General features: G+C 38.4%; 2 protein-coding genes across 7 annotated transcripts in view; both read right to left on the bottom strand.

Annotated features, from left to right (window-relative positions):
• LOC134803276 (zinc finger protein draculin-like) overlaps positions 1 to 13,629 on the bottom strand; it is a 52,933-nt gene that overhangs the window by 7,345 nt on the left and 31,959 nt on the right. The window contains exon 5 of one of the 6 annotated variants that reach the window (XM_063776031.1): positions 1,786 to 3,157. The exons of 2 other annotated variants lie outside the window; for them this stretch is intronic. In XM_063776031.1, the coding sequence (XP_063632101.1) occupies positions 1,902 to 3,157 (1,256 nt within the window). In that variant the 3' untranslated portion in view covers positions 1,786 to 1,901. Of the gene's footprint in view, positions 1 to 1,785; positions 3,158 to 3,291; positions 4,528 to 10,567; positions 11,811 to 13,629 lie in introns of those variants that run through there. 3 more of the 6 variants (XM_063776036.1, XM_063776035.1, XM_063776029.1) reach the window with 3 other exon arrangements.
• Positions 271 to 11,076, bottom strand: LOC134803341 (zinc finger protein 287-like). Its single transcript, XM_063776140.1, has 3 exons — positions 11,045 to 11,076; positions 9,062 to 9,112; positions 271 to 1,600 (listed from the first exon to the last, which is right to left on the bottom strand). The coding sequence occupies exon 3, from the start codon at positions 1,578 to 1,580 to the stop codon at positions 363 to 365; it is 1,218 nt and encodes a 405-aa protein (XP_063632210.1). The 5' UTR covers positions 1,581 to 1,600; positions 9,062 to 9,112; positions 11,045 to 11,076; the 3' UTR covers positions 271 to 362.

The following is a 13,629-nucleotide window of genomic DNA, read 5'->3' as shown; positions in this document are numbered from 1 at the left end:
TACTGAAGAGTTTGTTGCATTCCTTACATGTGTATTCGCCTATATTATGCCCGTGTTGGTGAGTTTTCATACTGTTCTTCCGTTTCGAACTTAAAGGAATGATTAGGCTTTTGGTGAGAGTGTGAAGTGGTTCTTCGTGTACTTTCATAAAATGTTCGGACAACTGTTCAAGTAGATCGATTTGATTGATCGATCGATCGATTATTCAAGTTTTGATTTACAAAGGCCACACATTTTCGCCACCTTTCTGCGTATATTAAAACACGTAAATCGGCTTATTATTATTAATTTTTCGTATTGTAGACATTTTTACACATATATCAAACATTTTTAAAAAGGAACAAGTAAATTGGGTACCAAGATCACACTTCTTCCCCGTGCTTGGATCGCATGTGCCCCCTCCAACTACATTTCTGAACGAAAGCTATTCCGCAGTGTTCACACTTGAATCTGCGATCATCTGCATGTATTCTCATATGTTCCCTTAATGTACTCTTCCTACCGTAAGATTTACTACAAATATTACATTGGAAGTCACGTTTCCCTGTGTGAGTTAACATGTGTCGTTTCACTTCACGGGTAGAAAAGAACATTTTATCGCATTCTGTACATTTGTGCCTCTTCTCCATCATATGAAACATCCGCTTGTGGTCGGCGAGGTATTTATGGTTTTTGAAGGTCTTTTCGCACGCAGGACACTTAACTTGGATCTCTGGCAATCCGTGAGCTTTAATCATGTGCACGTGTTTTGCTATATAGCCAACAAACCGTTCTTCGCAATAGTCACATTTGTTTCGTTTGTTGAATCCCTGATGTATGGATCTGTCGTGCACTTTTAGTTTGGCGTCGTTATCAAAGATCCGTTGACATTTCTCGCACTTGTGTTCTCCGTTGGCGTGCCTGCTCGCGTGGTATTGATAGCTCCGTTGATTGACGAAGCCGTTGCCACAAGAACCGCACACGAAGTTCGGATAATGCACATGCATGTGTTGAAGTAACGTCTTGAAATTATGGAATACATGTTCACAGATAACGCACGCTAGCTCATTGCCGGTATCGAATTTGAAAGGGATCATATAGTTTTTGATCTGTGTATGTATTCGTTGTGAGTGTTCTTCCCTTAAATGCTTTGTTAATTTCTCTAATTCACCGATTTTGGTATTGCAAAGGTTGCATTCTAAACCCGTTATATCAACTCTTATAATTAGTTCTGAAATGTTACGTCCGACGATTGCCGCTTTTCCGTCTGGATGTTTCTCAACCGTGTGTTTTTTCAAGGCCGATGTTTTTTCATACTGTTCAGGGCAGAAACAGCAAGTGTACCATTTACCATGCATTCTCAGTGGTGTAGCATTAGAACACCTCATAATCGTTTGTAAATTCTGTAGATGCAAATCCAGTTCAGTAGTTCTTTTAAGAATTATTGATCTGTTAGTTGTGATGTCTGTAGATTTTTTATTTTTACTTTTAGCGCCTTTGTAATTATTGCTTTCTGTTCGTAGTTTAACAATGTCTTCTACGCCGTGCTCTTCCAGTGATTCCGCTTCCAGGTCAGAGTTGGTCTCGAGTTTTATTAACATGCTCCCGTCCTCGGAATTATCTGTAAAGACAAGTTTTGTTTTATTCTAGTGCTCAAACTTATCCTCTTCATGGCGACATCAACACGATACCCAAAGGATTACTTATTTAAAAGCCGAATCGTATTCCACATAGAGATTGGGAAACTAAGTTTGTTTACCATTTAAACTGGATAAACTTCTCTTTTAAAAGTCAAGAATTAGTCACTTTTTAGTAAAATAAAACGATGCTAGTAAAACCATAATTATATGTATTTATCTCAAAAAAATGGCATTGTAACAATTCATTTTATTTTTAATTTCCTCTATGGAAATGCACTTTTATTATGTGACATCTTCCCCATGCTTCGATCGCATATGCCCCTTCCAACTGCATTTCTGTACGAACGCCATGTTGCAGTGTTCGCATTTAAAACGACGATCATTATTGTGAATCCTCATATGCTCCCTTAAAGTGGAGCGCCTGCTGAAAGCCTTAGAACACACCGCGCATTGAAAAGCACGCATCCCCGTGTGGATTGTCATGTGATGCTTCAAAGTGTGTTTTTGGAAGAATTTCATGCCACAGTCCGGGCAAGTCTGATCTTTCTCCATCAGGTGAAATCCTCGCTTATGGTTCCTCAAACTCTTCGAACATGAAAACTTCTTATTGCACACTGTGCATTTGAACTCTGGCTTTTTAATACCATGGACTTTTTCTAAGTGGTCCAACTTCCAATTCAGCTCAGCGAATTTTTCGCCACAGTAGCCACATTTGTTTCTTTTAATGCCGAGATGAACTACTCGCGTGTGATTCTTCAGTTTAAGGGTGCTACTGAAGAGTTTGTTGCATTCCTTACATGTGTATTCGCCTATATTATGGCCGTGTTGGTGAGTTTTCATACTGTTATAGCTTAAATAGCCTTCGTCGCAGACATCGCAAATAAAATTCCTATAGTGCTTTCGCATATGGTCAAGTAAGGAATGGAAATTATTGAATTCTTGGCTGCAAACAGCGCATTTCAGTTCTTCCGTATCGAACTTAAAAGGAATGATTAGGCTTTTGGTGAGTGTGTGAAGTGGTTCTTCGTGTACTTTCATAAGATGTTCCGACAACTGTTCAAGTTGATCGATACTCTGGCCACAAAGTTTACAGTGAAGAGCTGTTATATCTAACTTTACGAAGTAGTTGGAATTGTTGCCCTTTATGAATGGTTTATCTTTGTATGTGTGGTTGTCTCTTGTATGTTGTTTGAGGCTAGAAGCTTCACGGTAGGACGAGGCGCAAAAGTAGCACGTGTAACCGAGGTTGCCGCGACTACGGATTAACGTTGCGTCTGAACATCTCAGTATTGTGTATAAATTCTCCTGGTGTTGTCTTATTTCTTTCTTCATATAGTGTCCCTTTCGAGATGGTACTGGCTTATTTCTAATTTCTAAAACTAGTTCGGAACAATTCTTCTCTTTGCCCTGTGTTGAATTTGAAAACACATTCTTCGGTTTGATCGGTTCTATATCTTCAACCTCTATTTTTATCTTCGCCTTTGGTTTTGTGGTCTGATTATTGTCGACTTTTTTGTTCTGGCTACTTTGTCGTCGTTCTGGAAAGAAATACATAAATGTTCACTGGAAGTGGAGCTTTTAAACATGATAAGTTAGTTACGAAATTATTAAAAATATGGCAGCTACCTATTTAGTCGCTAAAGGATATGCTTGGTAAATAAAAGACTGGAAATCTTAGCATTTTATCAAATATATTTCCAAAGACATGGGCAAATATTCTAATTTAAGTTTAATTCAGAGTGGTTAGAACGCATATGACCTCTTAAGCTGCTCTTTTGCACGAAAGCCATTTCACAATGTTTGCACTTGTACCGTCGATCGTCGGTATGGATCCTCATATGATCCGACAAAGTTTTCTTCCGACCAAAAGACTTAAAGCACACGGCGCACGAGAACTCCCTAGTACCAGAATGAATAACAAAATGATTTTTTAACTGAGCCTTCGCGTAAAATGACATATCGCACTGAGAACATTTATGAGGTCTTTGAATTAAATGATCTCTTTTGATGTGAAGTCGAAGAGCTGCCATGGTCTCGAATGTTCTTTCGCAAGCTTTGCATTTAGGAGATTCCCTTTGTATACCATGTACATCCTTCAAATGTTTTACTTTTTGTCTGAAATCTCTAAATCTCTCATTACAATAAGCGCACAAATTTAGCTTTGGGAGCCGGTGGACTTGTTTTTCATGCGCCCTTTGTTTAAGTGCCGTGTCATACACCTTAGGACAAAAACTGCAAATAAACGATCCGGTTTCGTGGGTTTTCTTGTGGTTCCTTCTCATGTTGCGTGTAACGAAACCACTATCGCACGTTTCGCAAATATAATTTCTGAAATGGACATTCATATGCTCCTGTAGAACCTTGAAAGTGTTAAAATCATTGGGGCAGACGACGCATCGCAGTGTTTCGTCGCCAAATTTGAAGGGTAAGATGTGGCTGTCGATGTCTGTGTACATTTTTTTACCGTGCTTGTCGATTAAATGACTCGTGAGTAGTTCTAGTGAATCGACATTGCTATTGCACAATTCGCAGCGCAGTGCCGTAATGTCAAGCTTCACAAAATATTCAGCCATCGTCTTTCCCCTCATGAAGGCGCGCTTAGTCTTAGCATCGTGGCCTTGCATGGTGTGGATTTTGAGATCAGCGGGGTTTGGGTACTGCTCCGGACAGAAGCAGCATTGGTAGCCAATACCGCCGTGAGCCCGAATTGGGGTAGCATTCGAACTGTCTAAAATAATTCTTATATTATTCCGATGCATTTCTAATTCTGTTGGGCCCTTTGTCTTTTTTGCTTTATCTTCTTCATTCTGAGCTGTCGTCGATCCTTGATTTCTAGTAGATCTCTTGTTTTTGGAATCTTCTTTTTTCGAAGAGCACTCAAATTGGACGCCAATATGAGTCTCTTCACCTATAAAGAAAATCAGAAATTATTGCGTTTCTATTACCCCGACCACAAAAATAAAAAGAAACGTGCGGTTCCTAATTTAGTATACTCTAAAGTTATACTGATTATTATTTAAAAGTTAATTTCGATACGTTTTAGGTTTAGTTATGGTATATATGAAATATGCTCGAGTCTAGCTAGGGTGACGCGAGTGCATTCCTTCCCTGAATATTTAAGCCGAAATAAAATGTAGGGAAGGGAAGGAAAGCCTGAGTAGCCTGACCAGTAACATATGATCACGCGCCATGTTGCGGAATTTCACTGGAACTAATTTTTTGTACTATACTGAACTGTCACCCTATACATGAGAAAAAAACAGCGCCCTATTTGACAATATTACTGGCCAGGCTTTACCGAAGAGTATAATAATATATGGGCTTTACTTAGTTCATTTTGGGATATTTTGGGTTAAATACAACATAACTTGGAGGGTCTACTACCTTGTGGCCTAGATCAAAAACTTAAACTTGACATTGATACTTCACGCCAATAACCAGAGGAACTTTTATGTTGCCTCCTACTTACAGTCTACATCAGTGTTTTTCAAACTGTGGGTCGCGACTGTCGCGACCCCCTAGGTAAGCCTCTGCCTGCCTTAGAACAATACATCAGCGAAACATTTTGATCATACTAAGGGGATCGTGTAATGAAAGTTTGAAAAACACTGGTCTACAGGTACAGATGCTCGATCGATGACACTTAATAATTTCGGGGAATGCCTTAGCCTCGCTAGGTGGCGCTTTCCAAGCCCTTTATGCAGTCATTGTATTTTTAGGGTTCCGTACCCAAAGGGTAAAAACGGGACCCTATTACTAAGACTCCGGTCGAAGTAGAATAAAATTAGCAGATCACCATAGTAATATAAGTAAAGAAAGAGTGGTAACACCATACATCAGTTTTATTACCAAAACGCGCGTTATTTCGTAGTCGACATCTAGCGCCATATAGCGGAATTTATCAGTAGGTACTGCTAGTTGACAATAGATGTCTCGGCGAACGAAAACTCTAATGCTCAACAATTTTCAGCTAATATTATAACCGGATTAACTGGAAGTCTATTTTCAACCCCTTCTGCTTATGATGTTGTAAATTGTTTTAGTAGTACATTTTTCGTCAGTAGCTACACTTGTGACATCTGGTGTCAAGTAGCGGTACTGATAGTTCCACTTCTTGACTTTATATGTCGACTACGATATAACGCGCGTTTTGGTAAGATAACTGATGTATGGAGTTACCACTTTTTCTTTACTTATAATTACTCTATGATAGTAGCGACTCTGCACATTTTATCCCATCATATTCGTATACTTTCCGCTAACCACACTCGCATCTCATCATACCTATTAAGTATCGTCTCGTCGCGTTCTCAATATCAATAATGTAATAAGCCGACAAGATGATGAAAATGTAGTGCGTTGCGAATATGGTGGCCTGGGCATAAGCTCTCAAAGTAAAAACACAATAAATAAAAATAAAAACTTTATTTTGTTACAAAATTTTTTTACAGCAATGTAATCATCAATATTATCATAAGTCACGGTAAAAATAAATTGTAAGAACAGGCTAAACCAAAAACTTATAAGGAATAATCAGAGCTATTAACATACATACGTTATTTATATATTTAAGCCTTTCTTGTTTATTTGACATCAAAGAGTTTTTGAATGTAGAAAATATATAGTCGGGAATAAAAATAGGGTCCGCTAGTTTGAAGGCTGAAATAGATGGTGCATATGTTTTGTGGTCACTGGATTATCAAATGTCAATTTTTGACAACCAGATTTACCGCTTTTAGGATGATACACGCTAGAACGTTCCGGGTCCGGGCCGAGGCACCCGACACTTTCGTTTTCTATGTGAGCATAACGTGGTCACTGATTCGCACAGCGCCATCTACATCAGCTGTCACATTTAGAGCACGATTTTGTCTAGTTCTTATATTAGGTACCTATATAGCTACAATTAATTAACAAATCATTGCCTAATACTTATAAATTGTACGTTAGTTCTGTTTTAATTGTTTATGTATCTATCACAGGTAAAAATTAAAATTTTCATTACAATACAGGAAATACAAACTAGTAATCTAGTGGACTTTAATAGGAATACTAATAATCGACGACAATTTTTTCAATGTGCACATTGCCGTCTCGCAGCTTTCATGAGTAATTTAGGTAATTTTATTTTTTTGAAACGTACAATGGACATACAATTTCTTTAGGTCTAGTACGAGTATTACATCCATATGCACTTCGCAACTTCGAACATATTTAACGAATTAAAATAAGAGATAGATATCGTATGCATGTTGAAAAAAAAATACTAAAAATTATTTAATTTAACAAAACCAAGTAGTGTGAAAGAATACAATATAAAAAAGATACATATTTACCATACATCGATAATTCCTAGGTACAGGATATTATGGTTTTAGAGAATTTCATTTTGCCGAACTTTTTATACTTGTTTATACTCCATTGTTATTATACTATATCGCAGGGGTGACCAATTATTTTCTACAGGGGTCCGGTTCTTAAAATAAAATGACCATCACAGTCCGTTTCTCCTTAAATTTATTAAATAAGCAAAAAATAAAATAGATCGGCGGTCCGCCATTTGATGACCATAGCAGGGGTCATCGTAATTAAATCTAACATATATAGCATTTACAATGTCCTTATCCAAACCTAATAATGAAATTATTGTTTTTTAGACCAATTAACCGATTAGGGAATGCAAATCGGTTATAACCGAATATTTTAACACAATTTCATAACCGAATATTGGAAACTCGAATAACCGGTTACGGTTATTTTCGGTTATTTATTTATGACTTAAATTGTATGTTTTTATCATCTAATGACTACACAATACTGCCTTTTTTGGCTGTGACGCCTGTGACTATAATTTTTGTCATTGGTGGACTTTAATAACTAAAATATACCAAATTTACGTCCAAGGTTATATTTTACTTTTACTGTATTTGGTGTGTTTTATTAATAAACAAAGTCTTTTACTCACATTCCCTAATACTGTAGGTACTAAAATAAAGATTTTTGTATTATTTTAATTACTTCATTGTAAATTTATAATTTTTCGTCGAAAATAACCGTAACCGATTATAACCGATATTCGGTTATTTTTCGGGCATAACCGTAACCGAAACCGGTTATGAAGTTTGACCGGTTATTGCATTCGCTATAACCGATATCAACAATAGGGTATTATACTATATTTAAAATAAATTATTTTACACCATGCATGAAATAAAGCACCAGATAATTATTAGAAAAAAAAAACAGATAGGAGTTATCTTTAAACACAAGTTCTATTTAATAAATCGGATAGAAATATAAAAAGTAGGTGAGTTGACCGTGACGTCACGATGTAATGTTTCATGTAAATTCCATATTAGCAAATCGTTTTGACAGTTCTAAAAAAGAAACTGATTTGACTAGTACGAAAATACCCTATTATACGTAACTATCCCACCCCACCACCCACTTATTATCAGGGGCATAACAAAAGAAAAAAAAGTGTTGAAGTAAAAAGTAATTTCATTCCTTTAATTTATTTTTCTGTGACGCTCTTATTTTTTTAGCCTGTAAATGGTAGATCCTGTAATGTACTCTTAGGCGCTCGTAGTTTCCAAACGTCTTATCACACGCCTTGCACTTAGCTTCTTTAGGACCAACTCCATGTACTTGTACTAAATGATCATACTTCTTTGCAAAACGCGTGAATTTCTCATCACAATATCCGCATTTAAATCTCTTATCCTTGCCCTCGTGGACGCAGCCAATGTGATATTTTAATTTTCGAATGGAATCATACACTTGGTGGCACTGGTCGCATTGGTAATCGCCCGGTTCGTGTTTTTTCTTGTGCGCTAACATGCTATCTTTTTTAACGAAGCCTGCATCACAAACATCACAGACGTGATTCCTATAATGCCTGTTCATATGTTCTATTGCCATTCTGAAAGCGGAGAAGTCTGCGTCGCAATGGACGCATTTTATCGGATAACTGTCGAATCGAAAAGGCAACAAGTAACTTTTGACATCGGTGTGAATGGGTTGATCATGGTCGGCTCGCAAGTGATCTATTAATTCGGTTAGTTGTGCGAAACTTTTAAAACATACTTTACATTGTAAACACGTGATGTCGAGTTTCACAGAAAAGTCAGTGTAGTTAGGTCGTCGCCAATGTCGGGGGTCGTGTTTTAGGTCTCTGTGGGAGTCAAGAGTATGAGTCTTGAGATCGGCCGGCTCAGGGAACTCCGACGGGCAGAAAAAGCACGAATAGCCAATGCCGCGGTAGCTCCGTATCGGTGTCGCGTTGGAATTAAGCAAGATGATCTCTAAATTATTCTGGGCTTTAGCAACTTCAGTCTCACATCTTTTTATTGTTTTTTTAGATCTTTTTGATCGCTCATCTATGGGTGTCGAAGACTTCTTGAGGGAAGTGGTTGACACAATAATAGGGAGTACGGTTTTACCTGATGGGACGACACGTTTAATCTTTGGGACTGGTGAATGGTGTGGAACGTCTGCAAAGAAAGGTAAGGGTCACAGAAGTTCGCAGTCTGGACTGTAGAATTTAAGTTATGTAATAACTTATTAATCTTAGTATCATTAAATAAATTCCTCTAGAAATGGACTTCAAAAATAGCATCATTCAGTTAACAACACTCCACAGTCAAGCAGTTAGAATGGAAAATAATACATAATTTATTTGGACAATCACAATTAATTAATTAATTAATTATATTATTATTATAAATCACAATCCGCTTCTGAACTAACGCCTGTCCACTCTGTCATCGCATGAGGATCCCTGCATTTCGAATGTTCTCTGAGCACGCCCGAAATGGTTTGTTTAAGGCTCCGTGTATCGCGAAATTACCATGGCAATGCTTCGCAGTAAGTAAAAAAACCACAACGTACTTCCTGAAATTATATATTGTTACTCAGAAATGTAACTCAAAACGTTGTTTCAATAGATATATTCTGTCCCTGTCATATTTAGGGTCTATCATCAGTAGTGACGGCAAGATCGACAAAGATGTAACTCACAGAACAACCACAGGATGGATGAAGTGGAGACAGCTCACAGGCGTGATGTGCGATAAAAGGATGCCCATCCAACTAAAAGGTAAACTGTACAAAACAGCGATAAGACCAGCTATACTTTACGGTACAGAGTGCTGGGCATCTACACAGCAACATCTGTCAAAACTTCACATGACAGAAATGCGCATGCTACGCTGGTCAGCGGGCGTAACACTTCTAGACAAAGAAACATACAGATCCGAGGCAGTTACAAAGTCGCTCCCATCATTGACAAGGTCAAGGAACGTCGCTTGCGATGGTATGGCCATATACTCCGCCGCCCTACATACCACATGGTAAACGTAGCGCTAAGCCTACCCACCACGACGCGTCGCCGCGGAAGACCCCCCGCCACCTGGCTGACGACGGCCAGAGAGATCTGAAGGAGACCGGGATGGACGCAGCAACAGCGCAGGATAGGGAAAAATGGAAAAGACAGACAAGGAGAGCTGACCCCAGATGATGGGAAAAAGCTTAGGAGAAGAAGAAGAAGATTCTGTCCCTGTCATAAAAGCGGCAAACATTAAGTCGCACTGGGCGCATTTTTTTAAGATATAGGAGGCAAACGAGCAGACTAATCGGCAGATGGTAAGCGATTATCGTCGCCCATGGACACCTGCAACACCAGAGGGGTTGTAAGTGCGTTGCCGGCCCTTAAGATGGGAATACGCTCTTTTCTTGAAGGTGTGATTTTAAATGATCGTTCTCAAATCGAAAAGTTCTACTCGCAAGTCGCAAGTGGGGCATTTAATTGGTAGGTGATCGCAACTTTTCAGACATTTTCACGTACGTATTTGTAATGTAATTTTTTACTGAAAACCAATCGACTATATGATGTCTTTGAGAACAATCAAACCAATCTTTAATGAGGCACTTGTGACTGTATTTAACTTTGAGATGACTGTTAAATGTCATTACTGTCTTAATTATTCACCTCTTTTCTATTCTACTTATGTTTCGCCCGTATGTGCGAATTTAGAGTGCATTTCTGGACGAAAGCCATCTCGCAGTGGTCGCACTTGTACCTGCGGTCATTGTTATGTATCATCATATGCTGCGTCAATGTAGACTTCCTTGCGTACGCCTTCTGGCAAATATCGCATTTGAAATCACGATTACCGGTGTGTTTCAGCATGTGCCGGTTTAAATCGTGGCTGTACGAAAATTCCATATTACAAAGTGAACATTTAAACCTTTTTATCATCAAATGGAATGTCGTATAATGTGTTCGTAGACTACTGTTGTTCGAGAAGACTTTATCACACGCCGTGCACTTGGCTCTCTTGGGTGCAACTCCATGCTTTTTAACTAGATGATTGTTCTTCATGACTAAACTACAGAATTTTTCGCCGCAATGGACACATTTGTACCTTTTACTTTGACCTTTGTGGACGGAGCGAATGTGATTAGCTAACTTCGACTTAGTATTATAGACTTGGTTGCATTCTTTGCATTGGTTATCTCCATTCTCATGAGTTTTTTGATGAGTTCGTAGGTTAGCATGGGTTACGTAGCCTGCATCACAAATGTCGCATACGTAATTTCTGTAATGACTCTTCATATGTTCTACTGCATTTCTGAAAGCTGTGAATTCTCGTTCACACGATGCACATTTTACGTTACCGCTGTCGAATCTAAAAGGCAAGAAGTAATTTTTGATATCAGTGTGAATGAGTTGATCATGATCGACTTGCAAGTGATGCATGAAGTCGGTAAGTTGAGCGTAATTGCTTAAACATATCTTGCATGTTAAGTTTGTGATGTCGATTTTTACAGAATAGTGCTCGGAACGTAGGGACCGCTTCGGTTTTATGTCGTTATGGGAGTTGAGAGTGTGTGTTTTGAGATCGGTCGGGTCGGGGAACGCCAGCGTGCAGAAGAAGCACACATAGCCCGTGTCAAAGTGACCTCGTATAGGCGTCGCATTAGAATGACGCAAGATGATTTCAAAATTATGATCATGCTTTGCCATTTCTGCCGCTAATGTGGCTCTTTTTGAAGGTTTTTGCGGTTCTACGGTTATGGCTGCTGAAGGTTGATTGTGAAGAGACGTAGTTGACGTGATAAAAGGCATCGTTTCATCATCCGACGGCGACACATATTCTACCTTCAAGACGGGTGATTCATGTAGAACGTCTGAAAAGAAAATTAAAAGTCACAGAAGTTTCCACCAGGATGCGCAATGGTACTGGCATTTTTTTTTAATTACTATCATTTTAGAAATGTAACCATCATAAGATCATAACTTGGTGAGGATCTCCGAATAAGATTTCTGAACGAACGCCTGTTCTTGAGTAGATACATATTTACTAATTTTACTCGTGGGTGTTCCGTAACTGAAAACGGGTAAACGTTTAGTTTTCTACCGATGCTTTGATTGCTCATTTAAGGGGCTCCCCCACGCCAATGACCTTCGATCTGAATCCCTTAGTTTTCTAATGTTTTTTGTAGCTTATCATATTAACAGCAACGGCTTTAAGCAATATAGTATCCCATGTTTACTTCAAAGTTCATTGTTTTCGAGATATTTGGCATCAAAGTTGAACAATTTTAGGCTAAAAAACTGGTTTTCTGGCCATAACTTTTGTGTTAATTAGTTTAAAATTAAAAAGTGACGAGACGTCAAAGACGAACCCAAATATGTATATTTCGTACATGTAAGATCCTTCACAGCAAACTAGATAGTGTAAAAAAGTGTTTTTTTAGACAATGTTTAAGAAATTCATAAAAAAATAAGTATTTATTTCTTTCAAAATCCGGTAGAGCAATACGGAGATAAAAGATTGAAGAACCGATAACCGTTTGTCTTATAATTCTATCTGTAGTGCAAAAAAAGGAGATACGATTCAAAACTTGTCAAAAATCAATGAAAACCTCGGGTAGGCCCTTAAGTAGTGTATCCGTGTGTCTAAGGGGTTGTGCACAAATCACGCGAGGTGTTTTCGGCTACTTTTTGACCGCCCTCTCCCCTTGGTGATATTTGGTGAGGTTTTTGGCTACCCCTCCTCCCCCCACATACCTAACGTGTATTTTTTGAATTTTTAAATTAGGATTGTATATAGAAAATCTTGTTTATTTTTCTATTTTCGTTAAATAGACTCGCTATTTTGAAGTGCAGAGTGAAGATTTATGTTTAACGAAACCGAGAAAAAGTATCTACTCATGTGGTAGGTTTTTTTCTTAATTCCGTTCATTGTAAAAAAATACACGTGAGGTTTCCTTATACCCCCCTCCCCCAACGTGATTTTTTCGTGACCCCCCCACCCCCTATCGAACCTCGCGTTATTTGTACACAAGCCCTAACTACTATACAGGGTGGTCAAAAAATAAGTGCATTCCCGTTGCCAGGGAGGTTTTGGGATTATACTGAGCAACTATGGGACCAACCCCGAAATCGCGTAAAAAAATTACCCTCCCATAGAAAATAGACCAGCCAAAATTTCGGGATTGGTCCCATAGTAAAAGTTGCTCAGTATAATCCCAAAACCTCATTAGCAGCAGCAATTTTTGCCCACCCTTGATATAAATTATAAACGGGAATAGATGATCTATTTCAGTTTAGGACTAAAAGTGTGAGGGCTGGTCTAAAAGTTGTTAGCTGCTCCGGCTTTACTATCAATATTTATACCGTCTTAAACGAAAATTTCAATGCTAATATATGGGTGTGAAAAATATGTTTTTGCTGAATGGTGTTTTGAATGGGGGTTAGAAATTACTGCATTTTTGTCACAATCTCCATGGATGTTGGTTAGGCTGCGACATGCCGACGTAAAAAAAACTAAGCCTTATCTTATAATGGCTTTACACCACCACAATGCGCATTGAAAGATTCCTCTAAATGGTACCTATAAATATTATTCAATTAGAGTGAGTACTGCCGGACGGAGCAGGTAACAGCTGTCGGACCAGGCCTCGTATTTTTCGTTTTCTACGTATTCGCGTTCCTCAAGCCGTC

Source organism: Cydia splendana, chromosome 26, assembly GCF_910591565.1.
Source record: "Cydia splendana chromosome 26, ilCydSple1.2, whole genome shotgun sequence".
Lineage (NCBI taxonomy): Eukaryota > Metazoa > Arthropoda > Insecta > Lepidoptera > Tortricidae > Cydia > Cydia splendana.
The sequence above is the reverse complement of the archived record's forward strand: the minus strand, read 5'-3'. Positions and strand labels throughout refer to the sequence as shown.

Bases quoted from the DNA above. Each gene is read 5' to 3' on its own strand.
- LOC134803341 (XM_063776140.1), bottom strand. From the start codon at position 1,580: ATGTTAATAAAACTCGAGACCAACTCTGACCTGGAAGCGGAATCACTG.